This window comes from Siniperca chuatsi, linkage group LG13 (genome assembly GCF_020085105.1).
Source record: "Siniperca chuatsi isolate FFG_IHB_CAS linkage group LG13, ASM2008510v1, whole genome shotgun sequence".
Taxonomy (NCBI): domain Eukaryota; kingdom Metazoa; phylum Chordata; class Actinopteri; order Centrarchiformes; family Sinipercidae; genus Siniperca; species Siniperca chuatsi.
Window position 1 is genome coordinate 29,666,875 of NC_058054.1, and position 24,835 is coordinate 29,691,709.

At 41.2% G+C, this 24,835-nt stretch overlaps 1 protein-coding gene across 4 annotated transcripts in view; it reads right to left on the reverse strand.

Moving 5' to 3' along the window:
• Nucleotides 1-245: 245 nt before the first annotated feature.
• Nucleotides 246-24,835, reverse strand: part of si:ch211-207d6.2 (sickle tail protein) — a 211,124-nt gene continuing 186,534 nt past the window's right edge. For all 4 annotated transcript variants that reach the window (XM_044218727.1, XM_044218728.1, XM_044218729.1 and 1 more), the window contains 5 exons: nucleotides 23,752-23,952; nucleotides 22,153-22,245; nucleotides 8,470-10,521; nucleotides 7,217-7,345; nucleotides 246-412 (listed from right to left, as the gene is read on the reverse strand). In XM_044218727.1, coding sequence (XP_044074662.1) covers nucleotides 386-412; nucleotides 7,217-7,345; nucleotides 8,470-10,521; nucleotides 22,153-22,245; nucleotides 23,752-23,952 — 2,502 coding nt within the window. In that variant the 3' untranslated portion in view covers nucleotides 246-385. The remainder of the gene's footprint in view (nucleotides 413-7,216; nucleotides 7,346-8,469; nucleotides 10,522-22,152; nucleotides 22,246-23,751; nucleotides 23,953-24,835) is intronic.

Sequence of the window (24,835 nt, forward strand, 5' to 3'; positions counted from 1 at the left end):
AAGCCTAAATCGTAGATGAAGACATCATGCCGCGTCCTTTGAGGCAGCCGCCGTGCGCAGGACTCGGCCAGCTTGGCTTCCGGTGCGTTTCTTGTAGCGGCCTGGAGAGCTGGGATTGGACGATGACGTTCGGACACTCCTTGCCCCATGACTCACCATGGTGGGGAGGAGGGAGGAGGATGGGGAGGGAGGGGAGGAGGAAGAGGAGGTGGGGGACAGGGAGGAGGAGGTGGAGGAGGAGGAGGGTGAGGATGAAGAGTAGGAGGATGAAGAGTAGTAACTGTGTTGGGAGGTGGTGCTGGAGGTGGAGGTGGAGGTGGAGGTGAGGACGAGGTGGTGCTGGCGTTTGCTGCTGCTGCGAGGCCCGTGGTGGACCGGGCTGATGTTAGCGTGGGATGGCGACAAGACGTGGCTAGACGAGGGGAGCAGACGACTCAGTTTCAGCGACGGGATAAAAGACTTGTGAGGCGGAGGGGAGGAAGAAATAGAAGGGGAGGATGGAGAGGGAGAGCGAGGTGGGGAGTTTGACGGAGAAACTGAGGAGAGGTTTTTCACCAAGGAGGAAGAGGAGAGGGGACACAAGAAAGCCTGTTGCCTGGAACGCTGGGCGGAGGAAGGAGAAGACGAACGGGAGGGACACGTTGAAGGAGGAGACAGAAGAGAGTGTTTCCCGGTGGAAGAGGTAGAAGAAGCTGAAGGTAAAGAAGCAGAGGAGGAGGAAGTGGAGGAGGAGAGGTTTTGGAGGCTATCGGTGGTGTCTGAGCAGTGAGGAGTGGACAGAGCGGCAGACGGGTGTTTCCCAGAGCTATGGCCCAAGGCTGGGATCTTAGAGGCACGCAAAGCAACGACAGAATGGTTACTATCCCCGGCTGCTCTACTGCTTCTGCTGTCAGCCTGCAAACAGACACCACGGAACACGGCAAGTCAACGCCAACAACACACAGCCCACATGAAAGGACAAGAACACTCAATTAGAGCATTCATACATGTTATTTCTATGGCTTGGCCAGCCAATCCCTTTCTCAAGGCTAGAAATGATATAGTCTACTCATCTGCTTTAGTGCTGGTCCCACCACAAAGTGACACAGTGAAATTCATCCGCATGTCCTTATGAAATAGATGGTGCTGGAAGCTTGGTGACACACTGACCACTTGTGCTCTCAGTCACTCAACTATTGTTATTGCTATTGTTAATTTATGGGATCTTAAGACGTTGTGTCGTCAGACTCGTCTAAAGCCCAGAGTTTACAGCTGTTGGCCATTCAAAGCCTGCCATCATAGAGAGGGCTGAGGCGCAGTAATTGTACAGTGGTGGAAGAAGTATTCAGATCCTTTACTTAAGTAAAAGTAGCAATATGACACTTTAAAAATACTCCATTACAAGTAAAAGTCCTGCATTGAAATTGTAACATGAGTAAAAATATGCAAGTATATATAAGTATTATTGGAAAAATGTACTTAAAATATCAAAAGTAAAAGTACTCGATGCAGAAAAAGATGTCTGGTATGAAAATGCTCTACTTACAGCAAGAATCAAGAAAGAAGCTTTTGAGCCTTGACACTGGAATAAAGTGGATCTCTGTAACTAAACTCAGTGACCAGAAGAATAAAGACCCTCCGCTTGCCACTGAATAAAGGTACACTGTGGTGCTAAGTCAAAAAGGGACCTAGAGTGGCGAATATTAAAGGTGCTTGAACAAAAGTTTGATGGGTGAATGCTCCGCTCTACAAATGCTGCATAGGTTCATTATGAAGGGGGCTCAATGGGACTGTGATAGTCAGGTCATTTAACGCATGACTATTCACCTGAATATTCTTTGTTAAGGCTCCCATTCAGATATATTTTGTCCAATATGTTTTCCCACAAAAAAAGGTGTAAACACATCTTCTCCTTTTCCCCTTGGAGTCTATGAATATGCTAATGTGGAGATACCACCTCCACTAGCCCAGTTACACTCTGATTTGAGCATAACTAAGTAGCACAAACAGCAAACACAGCCACATGGTCCACACATATCTGAAATTACTATGTTTATGACTTGAAATGTTTGACCTTTTTGTTGCCATCTGGTTATTAGCACCAAGTGATAACAGTAGCACTGATGCTACCACTAATGCTTTCAAAGCCACCTAGTAAACCTAGTTGCATGAAGGAAGCTTTCTTTTGAGATTTTGGTTGCTTACATACTGACTCCCAGGATAAACACCATTAGGCCAGGACATAGTGCATTCTGAAACAGGACATCTTGATAAGATGTCCCTAATAGCTCTAATTTTTCTACTGGGGCAGGATCTCTATATTTTTGGTCCTTGGTAGTCCTAAGGCTCACAAAACCAGCCTAAGTAACATAAGTACTGCCACATTTTCTGCTTTTGGCTGTCTGAATCATACTTTTGCTTTCCGTCACATATTACACAAAAGCACCTCTCTTTTTCTGGTTAAACATAATTCTGAATGCATGTTAATATATTTTTACTATACTGGCCAAAGACATAGTAATAACACACATGACTGACAAAATTCAGTGCTATTCCTCTTAAATTAATCAGGATCAGATTAGAACAAGTAAAGTTAATGTACAAACAAACTGTCTAGGACAGAAAATATTAAAATACATAAAATACTTGTAATCACTTCAACCTTTCACTAACAGTGGTGCTACCAGCCACAACATACATGCAGTGCTTACAGGATGACATACTCTTTTATTACATAAATGTAAGGGTAATCAATGACGGATGTTTCAACTGGATTATTATTTGTTAATGATGGCTTCTGTGTGTCCTTGTTTGAGTTTTTGAGAGTTTTTGACACCGAAATAATATTTCCACAACTCACTGCCAGATGAAGAACGGTTTCACATGGTGAACATGCAAGTTACATGCAGGTCAAGATCCACTCTCTGATCTTGAGACTCAAATGTCAACTGTGTTGAGTTTCAAAAGATCAAAAGCTAATGGATATGGGGGCATTAATGAGTACTAAAACAAAATCAGGAGCGTATCTTGAAAGAAGAGTGCCAAGGTGAAGAGGAACGTGAACACAGCCGTAAACAGACAGATAGAACTTTAGGAAGACCCACAACTCCACAACATAAGACAGATATACACCACACATTTGAAACTCACTGCACACACAGTAAAATCACTAAAACAATATTATTCACTCTTTTTCCAAGCTCTTGACATTACAATTATTGCATGTGACACTTGCTAAAAATTGTTCTACTGTTGCTAATATATAAAAGAGATAATTAATGGGATCTAGTTCCCTCTCATCGAAGCTATTTATTTATAGGTAAGTAGATGATTTCAATATTCATGTGGACCTTATCTCATTATTAGATTCAATCAGCTTTTGTCTTTTTGTGTACATGAAGCCACTCACTGTTGTAACCACACCTTCGACCTTGTTCTGGTATATGGCATTGAAATTTAACATTTAATAGTCTTTCCACAGAATCCTTCATTATCATATCATTATTTAATAACTTTTGAACTGCTATTACTGGACTACACGCCATTAGGCAAAAACTCCTACTCTAGATGTCCATCTGATAGTGCTGTAGCTAATTTTAAGGAAACAATCCAATCTGCATTTAATTCTATGCTATGTCTCGATATAACAGAGGACTACAATATAAATAAAACTGAACTGAATTGCATTGAATTCCTATGTAATTTCAGCCCCTCCCAAATTGACCATCTTGTTGATAGTGCTGCAGGCTCACTGCGAATGACACTCGACTCTATCGCTCCTCTAAAAAAGAAGATAATAAAACAAAGAAGGTTAGCTCCATGGTACAAACCCCCAAACCTGCAAATTAAAGCAAACATCGTGAAAACCTGAAAGGAAATGGCATTCCACCAACATGGAAGAATCTCGTTTAGTCTGGCAAGATAGTCTTAAAACATATAGGAAGGCCCTCCATAATGCTAGAGCAGCTTACTACTCATCAATAATAGAGGAAAATAAAAACAACCTCGGGTTTCTTTCCAGCACTGTAGCCAGGCTGACAGAGAATCACAGCTCTATTGAACCATGTATTCCTATAACCCTCGATAGTAACGGCTTCAGGAGCTTCTTTAATAATAAAAACTATTAGAGAAAAAAATTCATCACATCCTGCTCTCAACCAGTACCAATTTATCTTCAAACACAGAAACCTTAGAAACAATTGTAAAACCTAATATATATTTTGACTGCTTTGCTCCTATCGACCTTCTTCAACTAACTTTAGGACGATTAATTCATCTAAGCTATCAACCTGTCTCGTTGACAAGACGTTTTACCCTTAGTTAGCACTTCTTTACTGGATATGACCAATCTGTCTTTATTAACAGGCTATGTACCACAATCCTTTAAAGTAGCTGTAATTAAACCACTTCTTAAAAAGCCCACTCTTAATCCAAGGGTTTCAGCCAACTATAGACCTATATCTAACCTTCCCCTTATCTCTAAGATCCTTGAGAAAGCAGTTGCCAATCAGTTGTGTGACTTTCTAAATAACAATAGTTTATTTCAGGATTTTCAGTCAGGATTTAGAATGCATCGTAGCACAAAGACAGTGCTGGTGAAAATTACAAATTACCTTTTAATTGCATCAGAAAATGGACTTGTCTCTGTACTTGTCTTGTTAGATCTTAGTGCTGCATTCGACACCATTGACCATCACATCCTATTACATAGATCTATCAGATAGATCTCAGTTTGTACATGTTAACAGTGAGTCCTTCATACACATCACAGTTAGTCACGGAGTTCGACAAGTTTCTGTGCTTGGACTGATTCAATTTACCTTATATATGCTTCCTTTGGGCAATATTATTAGGAAACACTCCATAAACTTTCATTGTTATGCGGATGATACCCAATTATATCTATCAATCAAGCCAGATGAAACTAACCAGTTAGCTAAACTTCAAGCATGCCTTAAGGACACAAAAACCTGGATGACCTGCAAATTTCTGATGTTAAAGTGAAGTTATTGTACTTGGCCCCAAACACCTCCGAGACACATTATCTAAAGATATAGTTGCTCTAGATGGTATTGCCCTGGCCTCCAGCACCACTGTAAGGAACATTGGAGTTATCTTTGATCAGGATTTATCCTTTAACTCCCACATGAAACAAACTTCAAGGACTGCCTTCTTTCACCTACACAGCATTGCAAAAATCAGGCACATCCTGTCTCAAAATGATGCCGAAAAACTAGTGCATGCATTTGTTACTTCTAGGCTGGACTATTGCAATTCCTTATAATCAGACTGTCCAAATAAGTCCCTTAAGAGTCTCCAGTTGATCCAGAATGCTGCGGCACATGTACCAACAAGAAGTAGGAAAAGAGATCATATTTCTCCAATATTAGCTTCTCTGCACTGGCTCCCTGTAAAATCCAGAACAGAATTTTAAATCCTTCTCCTCACCTACAAAGCTCTTAATGGTCGGCACCATTGTATCTTAAAGATCTCATAATACCTTATTACCCCACTAGAACACTGCGCTTCCAGAATGCAGGGTTACTTGTGGTTCCTAGAGTCTCCAAAAGTAGAATGGGAGCCAGAGCCTTCAGCAATCAAGCTCCTCTCCTGTGGAATCGGGTCCCAGTTTGGGTTCGGGAGGCAGACAACATCTCCACATTTAAGAGTAGGCTTAAGACTTTCCTCTTTGATAAAGCTTATAGTTAGGGCTGGCTTGGGTGAGTCCTGAACCATCCCTTAGTTATGCTGCTATACGCCTAGACTGCCGGGAGACTTCCCATGATGCACCTCTTTCCTCTCTCCTCTCTCCCTCTCCATCTATATGCATTTTTATCCCATTACTATATGTTACTAACTTGACATCTTCTCTCCCGTAGTTTTGTGCTTTCTCGTTTCTCTCCTCTCTCCTTCTGTCGCTTTCAGCAGGTATTTTGCCTCCGGAGCTGCAGAGACTGGATCTGTGGTTGTGGGCCACTTGCTGCCCCCGTGTTCCAGCTCGATTACATTGTTACTATTTCAAAATTCTAGGTGGTATTTGCATTGTGCTTCCCTCTCCCCTCCCCCCTTCTGTCTCGCTCTCTCAAAACCTCTCTCGATCTCTAAATCTCTCTCAAAACCCCTCTCTCTCTCTTTATCTCTCAAAACCTAACATGGCAGCGGTGGATGGCCGCCCACCATTGAGTCTGGTTCTGCTCGAGGTTTCTGCCTCTTAAAAGGAAGTTTTTCCTTGTCACTGTCGCCAAGTGCTTGCTCATGGTGGGATTTTACTCAGATTTATTCTCAGCTTGTTCTCATTCCCAGGGCGTCAAAGACCGACGTTTTGTCACGCCCCTCTGCGTTGTATACAGATGCACAAGGTACCCTTTTAGCGTTTGAATGGGACCTACAGGGCTAGAAAGCCTTAAGAAAGCCAGGTGACGTAGTATAATGAGCGACATAAAGGGTGGTAGGTGGATGGACGCTGGACTTTCACCCAGGAGACCGGGGTTTGTGTCCTGTGTGAAACCAAAAGTCAACGTTGAGTTGTTAAAAGTTTTAAGTTACAAGTCACGTCACGTGACTTCCTACTATTTATCCAAGTAGTTTTGTTGCCTAAACCTAACCAACAAGTGACTTAGAAGTCACTTCTGTCATGTGACTTCCGACACTTACGTCACGTGACTTTCGACTACCTAACCAAGTAGCTTCTGAAGGCGTCTCCTACAGACGCTAAAGGGTACCATGTGTGTCTGTATACAACGCAGAGGAGTGTGACAAAACGCCCTGGGAATGGGTTGTTATTCCACGTGACTTATCCCCAACTGAAGATACTGCTTGCAACGGGACAAAGCGAGTAAACCCATGTTAAGTCAATATGATTATCTTTTGTACAGCGATAGTCTACCCAGATTTGAATATTTATACAACTTCATGGTAAGCAGTATCTACCTGAAGTTTCAGAGGATAGAGTTCTTTTGTGTGTGGAAAAAGTATTAACTGTGGCGTTTTTGAGAGCAGGTTTGTTTAAGTGGTCATTTACATAATGATGATCTCTGATGGGAGGGTTAAGTTTACCCTCTGTTAGTTAGCACTAAGTAGTTGAATGTAATGATACTTGACAACAAAAGGTTAAAGGCTGTTTAACCTGCTATCCGAAGAACACAAACCCTTCCATTTGGTGGGTCCTTACAGTAATTCCCCTTCAGTCTATGCTGATTCAGAGCTGCTAAGATCAGGTCTCTCAGAGTTCATTTACCTGGCCGGGCTGCTTCTCGATGGCCTGCTGCTGGCTCTTAAGTGTCCTCTCTAGTGAGCCAGAGGAGGACGCGAGGCGAGACTTGGAGTGGGATTGCTGAGCAGAAGAGCTGGAGTTGCTGCTGGAGGTCTAGCAAGGAGGTGGATAAACAAACAGTTAATTAGTACAGACTGGCTGGGAGTATGCATGGGAGTATGCGCTCATTGAAAAACATGTAGGAGATACAGAATTTGTATGGTAGCAGCTCCAACATTAAAAAGCAGTCAAAAGCATCAGATTCAAGCAGCAAATTAAGATCAAAGATGACATCAAGCATCAAGTTATTTAACCACAGTAGCACATGGAGGGAAAATGTACATTTGATTAGTGGGGTATATCAGTCATTATTGCTGGTTGAAATAGGCAAACAGTAAGATTAAAAGATATTTAAATCATATCAATGACAATGTTAAACAATATTAGACAATATTAAACAAAATTATCAAAGACGTGATTGGATACAAACAGATGTGAATTTGTGCTGGGCGGTGTGAATTGAGGAAAACATTCGTATGTGTGAGTTGAAAATGTTTTTGAGCAAAAAATTCCCCTTCATTCTTCATGAATTTATGGAGACAAGAGGAAAGGGGGAGGGATCTGGAGGAAAATAACAGAAAGAATGAAAGTTCCTGGTAAGTTTTGAGAATAGTCTGAGCTATCATTCAAACAGAGCACAGACACACAATTGATGAGTACATCGCTAGCTGGCTAAAGCTAACGGTTGTACAGTTGGTCCATTGTGGCAAATAAACAGAATGCACAGTCCAGTGGTTATTTTGTGCAGATAACACAAGGCAAAAACTTTTTCCTTGTTCAGTCTGAACACACTTTTACCTTATTTGGCACTTGTCACATTCTAGCTGTCCGAAGAAAGTCTTATTTACAATCTTGTTTACTGCATTTGTCATTGAACGATAAGCAGTCTGTTTCAAATTACCAGAGATAACTACAAAATGGAATCCATTCCTTGTAAAAAATGCCAATATGTTAAACCTTCTGGCTACACTGACAAATGGCCAGTAAAAGTCAGTTTGTCCTTTCTATAAGGAATTACTACTTACTTTGCTTGAGGACACAAAATGACTCCTGGCTATGAAAGAAAGATTCACAGAACACAAAACATGTATGTAGAGTCATGCAGTCAGAGTAGAGAGCCCACCAATAGCCCAGCACCACTGAAGCAAGCGAGCTCTGCAGGCAGAGGAACATCAGACCTGTTTCTTGGTGGAGGTTTTCCCTGTGTCATGTGGAGGCTGTGGTTTGGCCCTCTTACTCTGAGGTGGATTTGGGCACTTGAGGATCTGAGAGGCTGGCCTCTTGGATGGGCTTCTCTCCCTTTCCCGTTTGACTTTGCTTTTAAACTGAGCTCTGTCAATGGAGTCAAAGGAACAATCAGCGGACTGAGGAGCTGAAGACACCATGGAGGAAGGGGAAGAAGGGGCAGTCATACTGTCCACACTGATTTCCAACTGTTTAATGGACTGCTCTAGACTGCCTATAGAATCAAATGTACTCTTACAGAGCTCCTCTACCCGGCTATGTGAGTGTCTGGTATCAATGGGAGAAGAGACCTTGATGTCTCTGTCACAGGCATTGCCTTCACCCAAGTTGAATTGTTTGGTACTGTTGATCTCAAACCTCTTGGATTCCTTTGTCTGCTTCTTGGTCTCCTTCACTGGCCTGCTGTCTGATGCTATCTCCTCCTCTTCCTCATAGACAACAACCTCAAGAGTCTTCTTTCCGGTTTTGGTCGTCCCTGTTCGAATGGCCTGGCTAATTGCAGCCAGTTTGTTTTTGGGGAACTTGAATTTGAATTTCTTTTTGGTCTCTGTCTTTCTAAGAGAGTCTGGTTTACCCTGGTCTTGGCTTTCAGCAACTGAGCCATTATCTGCTGAAGGTCTTCGATGCTGCATAAGTAGAGAATTCCGACCATTTCCCGGGATGTCTTTAAAGCCTAAGCCCGTATTTATTTCAGTAACACAAATTTTCCTCATGTCCTGTTTCTCTTCTTCCTGCTTTGTCTCCTCTTCATCCACAATATTTTCTGGCGAGAGAATCCCATCAAGATCTTCCTCATTTTCAAAGATGGTAGACAGACGCTTGTAGGCTGACTGAATATCCATAGGCTCATTCAGGATAACGATAATAGGTTTCTTGTCAAAGTCACCACTGTCCTCGAAGCCTTGGTTCTCATGTGCCAGATAAGTGGGTTCACCAGTGCTGTCCTCAGCTACAGTCTGTATGTCAGTGCCACTCATTTTGGCTAGGTCTTCTGCTTTGGACTGTGTCCTGACTCTGGTCTTGGAGATTTTAAGGCTGATTTTACCAGTCGGAGGTGGTGGAGGAGGAGGTCCCTCATTGTCCCATATACTTGGGCTCAGGCTACCTCCTTCTTCTGTGTGTTGTGATCTGTCCCTGGATACCTGCACTGTTGCCTTCTGGTTCTGCTGGTTGCTGCTGTGGCTGTAAGTCAAGTTGGGTGAAAGGGGGGAACATTTTAGGATTGAAGTAGAAGCTACACACTCCTGATCTGAGCTCAGGGACTTATCCTGCTGGAACTTTGGTGACGACTCTATAGAGCAAGCCTCTGGGGTGTTTTCTTTTTGTAAAGTTACAACTACCATCAAATTTGACTTCTTCTCAGCTGGTACCTCTTTGACAACTTTTTCATTAGTCTCGTAAGGACTTGTGATGTCAGTTTCTTGAATGTTTTCTTTTTGTAAAGTAACAATTGCTGTAAACTTGACCTTCTTTTCTGCTGTGGTTGGGGAACACACCTGTCCAACAACCTCCTTGTTAATCTGATCAATAGTGTTCACAGTAAGATCATTTTCTTTTTGTGAAGCTGTAACTGTGAGAAAATCAATCTTCTCTGCTTTCTTTTGGGTTGGTGTTGGCACCTCCTCATTCTTCTGGACAGTCTGAACATCTTGTAAAGCTACAGGTGGTGGTACCTCCACCTTCTCTACTTTTACACAGTTGAAGGAAGGCACTTGTTTAACCACCTTCTCCTCTGCTTCATTCTTCTTATCAGGACTTGATAAGAAGACACTGTCTTTGCCAACTTCACTGGGTTCTTCCAGTCCAACTTCTGCTATGAGTTTATGAGGGCAGCCATCTGTCATTCCCGTCTGAGGAGCTAACTGGTGGTCAGATGTTGTTAACTCAGAAGGGTTCTGATTAGCTGTTGGAGATGTCCTCACCTCTCCTTTCCATTGCTTATTTCCACCTGGGAAATTATTCTTATTTGACAGTTCAGTAGTCACCTATAATTAGAAAAGGCAAGATTAAACATTTCATCATCTTGAAATAAAAAAAAGTATTTTATATACCATTATTACTCAAAATACACATTGATTATTTCTCCAGTATTTATATACAAAACATTCATGATGATTTGCAATGTCTGATTAAATCCTAAACTAAACTGAAACAATATGTACTTGACTATACACTATATTCTAAATGTACAAACTGTATTAAGTGTATGTTATTCACAAATAAAAAGAGGGACTTGTCTTAGAGCTTTATACAATGGGTATATATTTGGCAATCTCCAAGAGGCACATGCACATCCTTACAGTATCTGCACAAAAGACGAAGAAATACCTGCACTTTGCTGGCTTGTCCCTGATACTTTTTTAAAATTGCTTTAGCGGGCGTTCAGACCGAAAACAGCCCTACATTAAGACCACACAGTTTCAGGTAGCGGTGAGACGATGAAATCCAGTCCCGTTTACCGATATACAGATGTGCTCACACTCTCACCTTTACCCTTTAGTTCACCTTTTTCATCTTTCGTGACTTATTATGTTTACCTCAGTATGTACATCTTAAGCTAATAGTATAATGATTGTAGAATCGAATCCTAGAAAATTGGTTTACTTTGTTACTTACTCTACGTCCCCATGCATTCAGTTTTGATTAACTACTCAGTTGTGCCTCATGTCATGTTCACTCCGTGTCAGATTTATAGTACATTTTACCAGCCTTTTAATAGGCCAGTCATTGCAAGTGGAGCTGCCACTAAGGGAGTGAAGAGGCCAACATAGCCATTAAACTTGAAGTAAACTGGTAGCTTTACTGAAGAAAAAGGCTGGTGAGACAGCTTCACCTTTGTTAATATACAGATTAATGTAGAGATTGTTCTCAACCATGTGCAATGGAGGGTAACAGTTCACAGGTGTTCATTCTACATCAGCTCATTTCACTTACTTCAATTAGAGGTCTCGGTATTATTTTAATGAGCTGGAATGGTGTATTATTGGAAGGAAAATCTGCATAGAAATGGAGTTTAATGACAAATGGGAGAGAGACACATGCCTACAATGCAGCCTGTTACTTTTAAGTGGGAGTCCATGAGAGGTTGGAGACTTATGGCCAATGTTCAAAGCATTCATAGCTGTAACAAAAGAGTTTCCCCTCAGGGATCAATAAAGTATTTCTGATTCTGATCCGGCTATGTCACGTTACGGCTCTGTCACGGCTGCCATTCTAACCAGTGTGTGTGTGTGTGTGTGTGTGTGTGTGTGTGTGTGTGTGTGTGTGTGTGTGTATCTCCACAGGCTCTGCATCCAGAGCATCTCACTCACGGCTCTTTTCCCTGCTCTGATATCTTTACATATCTGGTCTGTTATTTTTGCTGGAGCAGCTGGCATCTCTGAAGCATGAAAGTCACCTGTGAACAGTGGCGGCTGGCCAACAGAGGGTGCTAGGGCGCCGCCCTCCATGAGCCTTAGCTACAAAAAACCCATTACTACTACTACTACTACTACTACTACTAATAAATTAAAGAAATTGTCAATATGTGTGTTTGAAATATGGAATGCACCCAGTAATATGTGTAAAATATGAAAGAAAATCATCTGTGCAACATATATGCTTTTCCTACACATCCCCTCCGCCTGTCTGCATGTCTCAGTATCTGGGTCGATGGAGAAATCACCCAGATATCTGGGCCCAGATCAACTTGACCTCGCAGTCAGACAACAGGCTAGCGAGAAAGGGAAGCAGCGTATGTGAGGCTTCTCTCGTAGCTGGTACACCAGAAAGGCCTGACTAGCTGGATGCAGTCATGCTAATGCCTTATTTTGCTTCCTGTGCTTGCTTTTTAAAACAATGGGGACAGATCGAGAATGGACAGTTACAGGAGCGACGGATATGAAGCACCTGTCTAAGAAAGTAAGGAAACATGAAAACACCAGGGCACAAATGGATAATTCTGTGAAGCTAACTTTAGCCAATGTACATACAGTTGTATGCAAAAGTTTAGGAACCCCTGACAATTTCCATGATTTTCATTTATAAATATTTGGGTGTTTGGATCAGCAATTTCATTTTGATCTATCAAATAACTGAAGGACACAGTAATATTTCAGTAGTGAAATGAGGTTTATTGGATTAACAGAAAATGTGCAATATGCATCAAAACGAAATTAGACAGGTGCATAAATTTGGGCACCCTTGTCATTTTGTTGATTTGAATACCTGTAACTACTTAGCACTGATTAATTGGAACACACAATTGGTTTGGTGAGCTCATTAAGCCTTGAACTTCATAGACAGGTGCATCCAATCATGAGAAAAGGTATTTAAGGTGGCCAATTGAAAGTTGTTGTTCTCTTTGACTCTCCTCTGAAGAGTGGCAACATGGGGGCCTCAAAACAACTCTCAAATGACCTGAAAAAAAGATTGTTCTACATTATGGTTTAGGGGAGGCTACAAAAGTTATCGCAGAAATATAAGCTGTCAGTGTCCACTGTGAGGAACATAGTGAGGAAATGGAGGACCACAGGCACAGTTCTTGTTAAGGCCAGAAGTGGCAGGCCACATAAAATATTGGAGAGGCAAAGGCGAAGGATGGTGAGAACGGTCAAAAACAGCCCACAGACCACCTCCAAAGACCTACAACATCAACTTGCTGCAGATGGTGTCACTGTGCATCGTTCAACAATTCAGCGCACTTTGCACAAGGAGAAGCTGTATAGGAGAGTGATGCGAAAGAAGCCTTTTCTGCACACACGCCACAAACGGAGTCGCTTGAGGTATGCAAACACACATTTGGACAAGCCAGCTTCATTTTGGAATAAGGTGCTGTGGACTGATGAAACAAAGATTGAGTTATTTGGTCATAACAATGGGTGTTATGCATGGCGGTAAAAGAACACAACGTTCCAAGAAAAACACTTGCTACCCACAGTAAAATTTGGTGGAGGTTCCATCATGCTGTGGGGTTGTGTGGCCAGTGCCGGTACTGGGAATCTGGTTAAAGTTGAGGGTTGCATGGATTCCACTCAATATCAGCAGATTCTTGAGAATAATGTTGAGGAATCAGTCACAAAGTTGAAGTTACGCCGGGGCTGGATATTTCAACAAGACAACGACCCAAAACACTGCTCAAAATCTACTCTGGCCTTTATGCAGAGGAACAAGTACAATGTTCTGGAGTGGCCATCCCAGTCCCCAGACCTGAATATCATTGAACATCTGTGGGGTGATTTGAAGCGGGCTGTCCATGCTCGGCAACCATCAAACCTAACTGGAACTGGAGATGTTTTGTAAGGAGGAATGGTCCAAAATACATTCATCCAGAATCCAGACACTCATTACAGGCTATAGGAAGCGTCTAGAGGCTGTTATTTCTGCTAAAGGAGGCTCTACTAAATATTGATGTGATTTTTCTGTTGGGGTGCCCAAATTTATGCACCTGTCTAATTTCGTTTTGATGCATATTGCACATTTTCTGTTAATCCAATAAATCTCATTTCACTACTGAAATATTACTGTGTCTTTCAGTTATTTGATAGATCAAAATGAAATTGCTGATCCAAACACCCAAATATTTATAAATGAAAATCATGGAAATTGTCAGGGGTTCCTAAACTTTTGCATACAACTGTAGTTGACATTTTAAAACAAATCTGAAATTATTCCATGTGTGAGATGTCAATTGATATTTACAAGATTGTTTATGTCGTTATTTTGGGTATGTCCTTCTGTTAAGTGTTTTGTATTGGTTATCAGGGACCCCACAATTTATTTTTGAGTATTATTCAGTTTAATTCACTTGTGAGAGAGTATTGAAGCAAAAGTTTGCTGGAGTTTACTATCTCTGGCGCTTGACTCCCATGCTTATGCTTATGCTGAATAGCAACTTACCACCAATAACTGCACATGTTTACTTATCATGATGTTTACCTCCCTATTGATTTCCCCAATAAAACAAGCTCCATTGGGGCATCTCCAGAAATAAACATTTTGTATTACATGTTTTATATTATACTGAATTTGCCTGTGTGGGTGACCAAAATAAGATGTACTGATGCGTTTGTCAAGGCATTACTTACTGCTTTATTTTATGTTGGAATAAAATCATTGTTAAATATTTAACTGCAAAGTAGGAATTCCTTTTTGATACAGTCACTTTTTTTGCATTAACATTAAATCATACTGGGATGTTTCATACTGAAATTGATTGGATGTGGCACAGCCCTAACTAGAAAACTTTCCATCAGCCGTCACTGCTTCTGAATGTATATAAAGGTGTATATTTATTAGCAATTGACTTAAAATCCATTTTTAATGATGTATTTCATTTGTTTCTAACTTTTTCTTCACACGTACACAGTAAAAGTAGCTTTTCTAGTTAGCGAGATAGAGAAGAAGAGCAAGGGGTGGAGGGAGATGGTCTGTTACACCTCCGTTCAGTCTTCTCTTGATCTTTGTAGTCACGTCACTGTGTTTTAATGCAGCTGAATTCATCATATAGTTGTTCTCATGTACATATTATTCTGTTTTTGTTGTCAGACAAAAGAACGAGTATAAAAAATAAATGTTGACCAGCAGCTGCAAATAAAATCATTATTTTAAAATCATCACGACTGTCAGACAAAATAAACAAAAATACAAGTTAATGACAGTAGCTGTGCTGTGCTATACTGACATTTAAAATGAGTGATGACACAGAAGATTAGAAACAACAAAAGCTTGTCATCAAGTACATCCACAAAGCATCAATTGAGCTGATGCATTTATGCTGTAAAACGCAAAAGATGTTGAGAAAACAACTAACTGTATTATAAATGTGTCTGTTGAAGAAAAGACGCTCCGCTTCTGAAACATTTCCAGTGGACATTGAAACGGCGACAGAGCCGTGACTGAGCCGAAGCGCAGCCAAAACGCAATGCAGCAGGATCCAGGGGACATTCAGCAATTGCCTCTGGACCCGGTGGTGGAGCCCTGCGGCTGTCGTCTGTGCTGAACAAAGGATTGTGTGCCCCGAGCTGAATCTGATTTGTATACAGTTGAACAGGAAGACATGGTATTGTCTATATGTGTGCTTATAAGCATGTTGTGTTTTTGTACCTATGGAGGCAAGGCTTATGTATTATGTATAGCTCCATGGTACAAACCCCAAACCCGCAAATTAAAGCAAACATTGCAAAAACTTGAAAGGAAATGGTGTTCCACCAACATGGAAGAATCCTGTTTAGTCCGGCAAGATAGTCTTAAAACATATAGGAAAGCCCTCCATAATGCTAGAGCAGCTTACTACTCATCATTAATAGAAGAAAATAAAAATAACCCCAGGTTTCTTTCCAGCACTGTAGCCAGGCTGACAGAGAATCACAGCTCTATTGAGCCATGTATTCCTATAGCCCTCAGTAGTAATGACTTCAGGAGCTTCTTTAATAATAAAGTTTTAACTATTAGAGAAAAAATTCATCACGTCCTGCCCTCAACCAGTACCGATTTATCTTCAAACACAGGAACCTTAGAAACAATTGTAAAACCTAATATTTATTTTGAATGCTTTGCTCCTATCGACCTTCTTCAACTAACTTCGACGATTAATTCATCTAAGCCATCAACCTGTCTCGTTGACAAGACGTTTTACCCTTAGTTAGCACTTCTTTACTGGATATGACCAATCTGTCTTTATTAACAGGCTATGTACCACAGTCCTTTAAAGTAGCTGTAATTAAACCACTTCTTAAAAAGCCCACTCTTGATCCAAGGGTTTCAGCCAACTATAGACCTATATCTAACCTTCCCTTTATCTCTAAGATCCTTGAGAAAGCAGTTGCCAATCAGTTGTGTGACTTTCTAAATAACAATAGTTTATTTGACGATTTTCAGTCAGGATTTAGAGTGCATCAAAAAATTACAAATTACCTTTTAATTGCATCAGAAATTGGACTTGTCTCTGGACTTGTCTTGTTAGATCTTAGTGTTGCATTCGACACCATTGACCATCACATCCTAATACAGAGATCAATCAGATAGATCTCAGTTTGTACATGTTAACAGTGAGTCCTCTGTGCACACCAAACTTAGTCACAGAGTTCCACAAGGTACTGTGCTTGGACCAATTCTATTCACCTTTATATATGCTTCCTTTAAGATATAGTTGCTCTAGATGGCATTGCTCTGGTCTCCAGTACCACTGTAAGGAACATTGGAGTTATCTTTATCTAACTCCCACATAAAACAAACTTTAAGGACTGCCTTCTTTCACCTACGCAACTTTGCAAAAATCAGGCACATCCTGTCAAATTAGTGCATGCATTTGTTACTTCTAGGTTGGACTATTGCAATTCCTTATCAGGCTACCCGAATAAGTCCCTTAAAACTCTCCAGTTGATCCAGAATGCTGCGGCATGTGTACTGACAAGAACTAGGAAAAGAGATCATATTTCTCCAATATTAGCTTCTCTGCACTGGCTCCCTGTAAAATCCAGAATAGAATTTAAAATCCTTCTCCTCACCGACAAAGCTCTTAAGGGTCTGGCACCATCATATCTTAAAGATCCAGGGTCAAGATCTCATAATACCATATTACCCGACTAGAACACTGGGCTCCCAGAATGCAGGGTTACTTGTGGATCCTAGAGTCTCCAAAAGTAGAATGGGAGCCAGAGCCTTCAGTTATCAAGCTCCTCTCCTGTAGAATCAGATCCCAGTTTGGGTTCGGGAGGCAGACGCCATCTCCACATTTAAGAGTAGGCTTAAGACTTTCCTCTTTGATAAAGCTTATAGTTAGGGCTGGCTTGGGTGAGCCCTGAACCATCCCTTAGTTTTGCTGCTATAGGCCTAGACTGCCGGGAAACTTCCTATGATGCACCTCTTTCCTCTCTCCTTCTCTCCCTCTGCATCTGTATGGATTTATATCCCACTACTGCATGTTACTAACTCGACATCTTTTCTCTCCCGTAGTTCTGTGCTTTCTCAATTCTCCCCTCTCTCCTTCTGTCGCTATCAGCAGGTATTTCTGCCTCCAGAGCTGCAGACTGGATTTGTGGTTGTGGGCCACCTGCTGCCCCCGTGTTCCTGCTTGACAACTGCTAGTACAGTTGTTGTTATTGGCTCTGTTACTAATACTGACATTATTTTTCCTATAGCTGTCATTCCTATTATTATTAATTTCTTAATATTACCACTACAATTACATTATTACTATTTCAAACATTCTAGGTGGTATTTGCATTGTGCCTTCATCTCCCCCACCCCCCCTTATGAGTCTGGTTCTGTCCAAGGTTTCTGCCTGTTAAAAGGAAGTTTTTTCTTGCCACTAAATGCTTGCTCATGGTGGGATTTGTTGGGTCTCTGTAAATAATATTATAAAGAGTACGGTCTAGACCTGCTCTATAGGAAAAGTGCAATGAGATAACTTCTGTTATGAACTGGCGCTATATAAATAAAATTGAATTGAATTGAATATGTATGGGTGGGTGGGTGTGTTAGTTTGAGGCTGAAATCAGGCATGTGATCAATCCCAGTTGCAAGGAAAAGAAACACGTGAGAAGCCAAAGCAGAGTGCAGAGCTGAAGTTTATTAATCCAAAAAGGCAGGTATAGAGTATGTACAGTCCATATGACCAGAGATCCAGCAAAGACAATAAAAAAGAGACACTGTCAGGAGAAAAGATGTTTAGGACAGTAATGAAAGAGTTTGTCTTGCAACCCATGGCAACTGTGTTTTCCAAGAAGAAGAGAGACATGGAGGTTACAGAAAGGTTAACATCAGCTGTAAATGTGATAAAAATGTATATTTTGTTAAAGGATAATTCTTATTATTACAAAGTTGGTCTTATTTTTGTAGTTATGGCCATTATGACATTGCTGAAAAAAAATTGAACAGGATGAGCAGACAGATGATCAGACAGGTTGGCAACAAACCACCAGGTTAGTTAGAATTATGTGGAAAAGAAAACAAAGGCAAACAGTAATTCAATGTTATGTCGCAATATAACAGAAGACTCCTATGCAAATCCCAGCCCCTCCCAAATTGACCATCCAGTTGATAGTGCTGCAGGCTCACTGCGAACGACACTCGATTCTATCGCTCCTCTAAAAAAGAAGTTAATAAAACAAAGGAGGGTAGCTCGATGGTATAACCCCCAAACCCGCAAATTAAAGCAAACATCACGAAAACTTGAAAGGAAATGGCGTTCCAACAACATGGAAGAATCTCGTTTAGTCTGGCAAGATAGTCTTAAAACATATAGGAAGGCCCTCCGTAATGCTAGAGCAGCTTACTACTCATCATTAATAGAGAAAAATAAAAACAACACCAGGTTTCTTTTCAGCACTGTAGCCAGGCTGACAGAGAATCACAGCTCTATTGAACCATGTATTCCTATAACCCTTAATAGTAACGACTTCATGAGCTTCTTTAATGATAAAATTTTAACTATTAGAGAAAAAATTCATCAAGTCCTGCCTTTAACCGGTGCCGACTTGTCTTCAAACACAGGAACCTTGGAAACAGCTGTAGCGCCTGATGTGTGAGACTGGAACATGTAATTGGCATTAAAGGAACCGCACTAAGCTGGTTTAAATCCTATCTATCAGATCGATCTCAGTTTGTATATGTTAACGGTGAGTCCTCCGTGCACGCCAAAGTTAGTCACGGAGTTCCACAAGGTTCTGTGCTTGGACCGATTCTATTCACCTTATATATGCTTCCTCTAGGCAGTATTATTAGGAAGCACTCCATAAACTTTCATTGCTATGCAGATGATACCCAATTATATCTATCGATCAAGCCAGATGAAACTAACCAGTTAAATAAACTTCAGGCATGCCTTAAGGACATAAAGACCTGGATGACCTGCAACTTTCTGATGTTAAACTCTGACAAAACTGAAGTTATTGTACTTGGTCCCAAACACCTCCGAGACAAATTATCTAAAGATATAGTCACTCTAGATGGCATTGCCCTGGCCTCCAGCAGCACCGTAAGGAACCTCGGAGTTATCTTTGATCAAGATAAGGAACCTCGGAGTTATCTTTGATCAAGATTTATCCTTTAACTCCCACAAGAAACAAACTTCAAGAACTGCCTTCTTTCTCCTATGTAATATTGCAAAAATCAGGCACATTCTGTCTGAAAATGATGCCGAAAAATTAGTGCATGCATTTGTTACTTCTAGGCTGTTACTACTGCAATTCCATATTATCCGGCGGCCCGAATAAGTCCCATAAGACGCTCCAGTTGATCCAGAATGCTGCAGCACATTTACTGACAAGAACTAGGAAAAGAGATCATATTTCTCCAATATTAGCTTCTCTGCACTGGCTCCCTGTAAAATCTAGAATATAATTTAAAATCCTTCTCCCCACCTACAAAGCTCTTAATGGTCTGGCACCATCATATCTTAAAGATGCAGGGTTACTTGTGGTTCTTAGAGTCTCCAAAAGTAGAATGGGTGCCAGAGCCTTCAGTTATCAAGCTCCTCTCCTGTGGAATCAGGTCCCAGTTTGGGTTTGTGAGGCAGACACCATCTCCACATTTAAGAGTAGGCTTAAGACTTTCCTCTTTGATAAAGCTTATAGTTAGGGCTGGCTCAGGTGGGTCCTGAACCATCCTTTAATTATGGTGCTATAGGCCTAGACTGCCGGGAGACTTCCCATGATGCACCTCTTTCTTCTTTCCTCCTCTCCATCTTTACACATTCTTATCCCATTACTGCATGTTTCTAACTTGACATCTCCTCTTTCCCGTAGTTCTGTGCTTTCTCGTTTCTCTCCTCTCGCCTGTCACTATCAGCAGGTATTTCTGCCTCTGGAGCTGCAGAGTCTAGATCAATTGTGGGCCACCTGCTGCCCCAGTGTTCCTGCTCGACAACTGCTACTACAGTTGTTATTATTATTATTATCATTATCATTGTTATTATTTGTATTAATATTTTTACCACTACCATTACTATTACTTTACATCTCTATGTGGAATTTGCATTGTGCTACTGTATTCTCTCTCTCTCTCTCAACCCAACTGGCAGCAGCAGATGGCCGCCCACCATTGAGTCTGCTTCTGCCCAAGGTTTCTGCCTCTTAAGGGAAGTTCTTCCTTGCTGCTGTTGCCAAGTGCTTGCTCGTGGTGGGATTTGTTGGGTCTCTGTAAATAATATTATAAAGAGTACGGTCTAGACCTGCTCTATAGGAAAAGTGCAATGAGATAACTTCTGTATATAAATAAAATTTAATTGAATTAAAATGATTCTCCAATCTGTCTGTTGTAAACATCCATCATAGTTTACAGGCCCACTCCCTGCTTCCACTTTGACCTACTGTACTTACCTTTGTGGTGCACACACAAGGCTGAACCAACTGGGCAAAGCAGGTACCTGCCCCGGGGTCCCAAACTCACAGGGGGCACCAAAGGTCCCAGGTTGTCTGTGTGTCAATTACTTTGTGGTAATTTGATTACTTACACATTTGCTTGGTAATGTGTACCACTAAAGCACAATTAAAACTAAAATGGTATGGGCCCAAAGGTGGCTCTTGTATTTGTTTTAATACATGTATTATTTCTGTTGACATTATGTGTGCATGGTGCATTTCCCTAAATACACTTGTGTTTAATTAAATAATCACAAACTAACTGACATACATCAAACATGGGGCAGGGTGTCCTGTGCTGGTTTCTGAGTCTTCCTGTATAAGAGGTTGGGAAAATGTGTGTATATGGTATGGCTAAATAGATTTGGCCCTGTGTGCCCAGTTTTCATGTCCAATGAAAGTTAGCTTGTTTCCCACCTGACTGCTCGTGTTTCTTGACCTGTGAGACTTTTAGTGATATCACTGTGTTCCCAGATATCAGCTATTTGGTGAGTACATATTACTGATAGAAATGATGAACAAAACTACAAAAATAAGACTCAAGTTGTAATAAACCAGAATTATCCTTTAAGATGTTTTGGCCATTTTCACCTTCTTTGGACATTACAAAGAGAAATGAAAGTTTCGAAGAAAGACAAAAATGAAATGTGACATCTGCCTCACTCGATATGACCTTGGGTTGACATGGCAGCACCACACAGACCTTAGCCAAGTGAGCCACTTTTTGTGAATGAAGATACTGTATACATCATGAAACACCACACTGTTAAATGTGGAAAAAGGATTTATTCTGTATCAGCTAGTGTTGTACTTTGATAACACGTCATGGAAACCAATAACATAATTATTAGAGAGCAACAGCAGTAATTAGTCAATGTTAATCCAGAAATTTTAGCTGTTGTGAGTTAGAAGCAGAAAAATATTCACTGCAAACCACAAATCACAAGAGAAGTCAAAGTTGAACATTTTATATAACTAATTTGATTAATGTTCATTGTAATGTATGGGTAATTTATTATTTAGTAATAAATTCCATTACAACAGCTCCATCTAGTGGACAATTTCAATATTTACATATTCTGTAAAAGTGATATTTTGATGGTTAACCATGCTAGACATGAATGTGAATGATGAATGGGAAAAAACAATGAGTTATGTACAACACTAGTTAAAGAAATAATAGGTTTAGCTTAGTTAGAGCCGGTTAACATTAAAAGTAAATCAGAAAACTGTGCTGTATACAGCGGTGCTAGTATTCTAGGTAGTTCTTTTTACCTTAGGCTCCATCTCTGTGCTCTGGAGCTCAGAGGCTGAGAGTTCAACCACACTTCTCTTCCCTACATCCCTCATAGTGCATTTCTGAAACACCTGGATGAGAAGGGCAGAGGGTCCATGGTGAGGGTAAAGGTAAGAGAGACAAGGTCTCTCTGACCTTATATAGGAAGACCCTCCGTAATGCCAGAGCAGCTTACTACTCATCATTAATAGAGGAAAATAAAAACAAGCCCAGGTTTCTTTTCAGCACTGTAGCCAGGCCGACAGAGAATCACAGCTCTATTGAACCATGTATTCCTATAGCCCTCAGTAGTAACGACTTGACATGAGCTTCTTTAAGGATAAACTTTTTAACTATTAGAGAAAAAATTCATCAAGTCCTGCCTTTAACCGGTGCCGACTTGTCTTCAAACACAGGAACCTTGGAAACAGCTGTAGAGCCTGATGTGTGTTTTGGCTGCTTTGCTCCAGTTGATCTCTTCAGCTGACTTCGACGATTAATTCATCTAAACCCTCAACCTGTCTCTTAGACCCCATTCCAACTAGGCTGCTTAAAGACCTTTTACCCTTAGTTAGCACTTCTTTACTGGATATGATCAATCTGTCTTTATTAACAAGCTTCGTACCACATTACATTAAAGTAGCTGTAATTAAACCTCTACTTAAAAAACTCTTGATCCAGGGGTCTTAGCCAACTATAGACCTATATCTAACCTTCCCTTTCTCTCTAAGATCCTTGAGAAAGCAGTCGCCAATCAGTTGTGTGACTTTCTAAATAAGAACAGTTTTTGAGGATTTTCAGTCAGGGTTTAGAGTGCATCATAGCACAGAGACAGCACTGGTGAAAATTACAAATGACCTTTTAATTGCATCAGGCAATGGACTTGTCTCTGTACTTGTCTTGTTAGATCTTAGTGCTGCGTTCGACACCATTGACCATCACATCCTATAACAGAGACTGGAACATGTAATTGGCATTAAAGGAGCCGCACTAAGCTGGTCCCACAAGGTTCTGTGCTTGGACCGATTCTATTCACCTTATATATCTTCCTTTAGGCAATATTATTAGGAAACACTCCATAAACTTTCATTGCTATGCAGATGATACCCAATTATATCTATCGATCAAGCCAGATGAAGCTAACCAGTGCCTCCCTCTCCCCCATCCCCCTCCCCCAAAGCCTCTCTCTCTCAAAACCTAACACGGCAGCGGTGGATGGCCGCCCACCATTGAGTCTGGTTCTGTCCAAGGTTTCTGCCTCTTAAAGGAAGTTTTTCCTTGCCACTGTCGCCAAATGCTTGCTCATCGTGGGATTTGTTGTGTCTCTGTAATTAATATCATAAAGAGTACGGTCTAGACCTGCTCTATAGGAAAAGTGCAATGAGATAACTTCTGTTATGAATTGGCGCTATATAAATAAAATTGAATTGAAAGGTCGGTTGAGGCAGTGTGCCATACTCACTGGATCTCGCTTTTAATAAAAGGCCACTATGATCCAGGAAAGCACAAGATAGCATCAGATCTGGTATCCTGGTAGTTTCCCTGTTTGAGTATTTGATCTGCTTAAGTTTTAAGAAACAGCAAATTACCAAACATACCTGCAGCTCTTTCATGAATTTGTTGTCCTCCTCCTCTTCCTCCTCGTCCTCCCTGTGTGCTGAGGCTGTAGCAGGGGTGGAGGTGGAACCAGCCAGAGGTACAGGATCACACATCTGGGGTTTGGGTTTGACTTCTGATGGCTGTCTTGGGGGCTTGGGCTGAGGAACCACAGGCGACTCTTTCTCTTTTTCTCCCTCATCCTTAAACAGATTCATGCAGTAAAAACACAGCGTAGAATATATGAACTACTTTGTTGTTGTTTTTTGTTTGCCATTTTTAAGAATTTAAGAACTTATATCAAGTCTACATGTTCTTAGTAAAGCAGATATTAGGTATAGAAGTATACTGTACTAGTAACTGGGGCTGGGATGTTATGCCATTTTAAAAAAACGTCATTAAATTATCTTGTTTGTGTATTAATTCAAACTCGCACCATGTATTTTAATTTTGCATCACCATAGAATGTCAAAGTATAATCATAAAAACTTCATTTAGAGAGATAATGTTACACATGCCCCTGGGACGTCCTCTTCAGTTCCCTAACTGATGCCTCTCCTGGAGCAGTCTCTCTCTCTCTCTCCTTCTCCTCCTACTCCTCCTCTCTCCCTTCCCCTCCTTCTGTGTGCGTGTGTGAGTGATTGTCTGCAGGTGTGCCGAATTCAGGGCGGAACCTCCCAGCTGCCCCGTATCTCTGTAATCAAGACCTCTTCTTAAGACATTGCTTAGCCATCTGCACACTGCCAGATCGTAGTCTCTGCCACAGTCAGTGTTCGCCATGTTCCAGCCGTTGCTCTTGTATTTTTGTATCTGTTCTCCGTCCCCCTCGCAGTCTTGCCAGCCCTGACTTTGGCCTCTGTTCCCTCCACTGCTTGGATTCCTGCAACTTTGCCTCCTGAACTACTCCACTCCAGTCTCCTGTTCACTTGGCTTTTCTCCCGGAAAATCCCCTTGGACTCATCAAAGCTTCCCTGGCTCTGTTTGGCTCCAAACCCCAGCTCTCCCCTCTCCCTGCATCACCATCCGCTGAGTTATTTCCAATAAATACTTCAAACCTGCTATCTGGCCTCCTGTCTGTGACTGTTT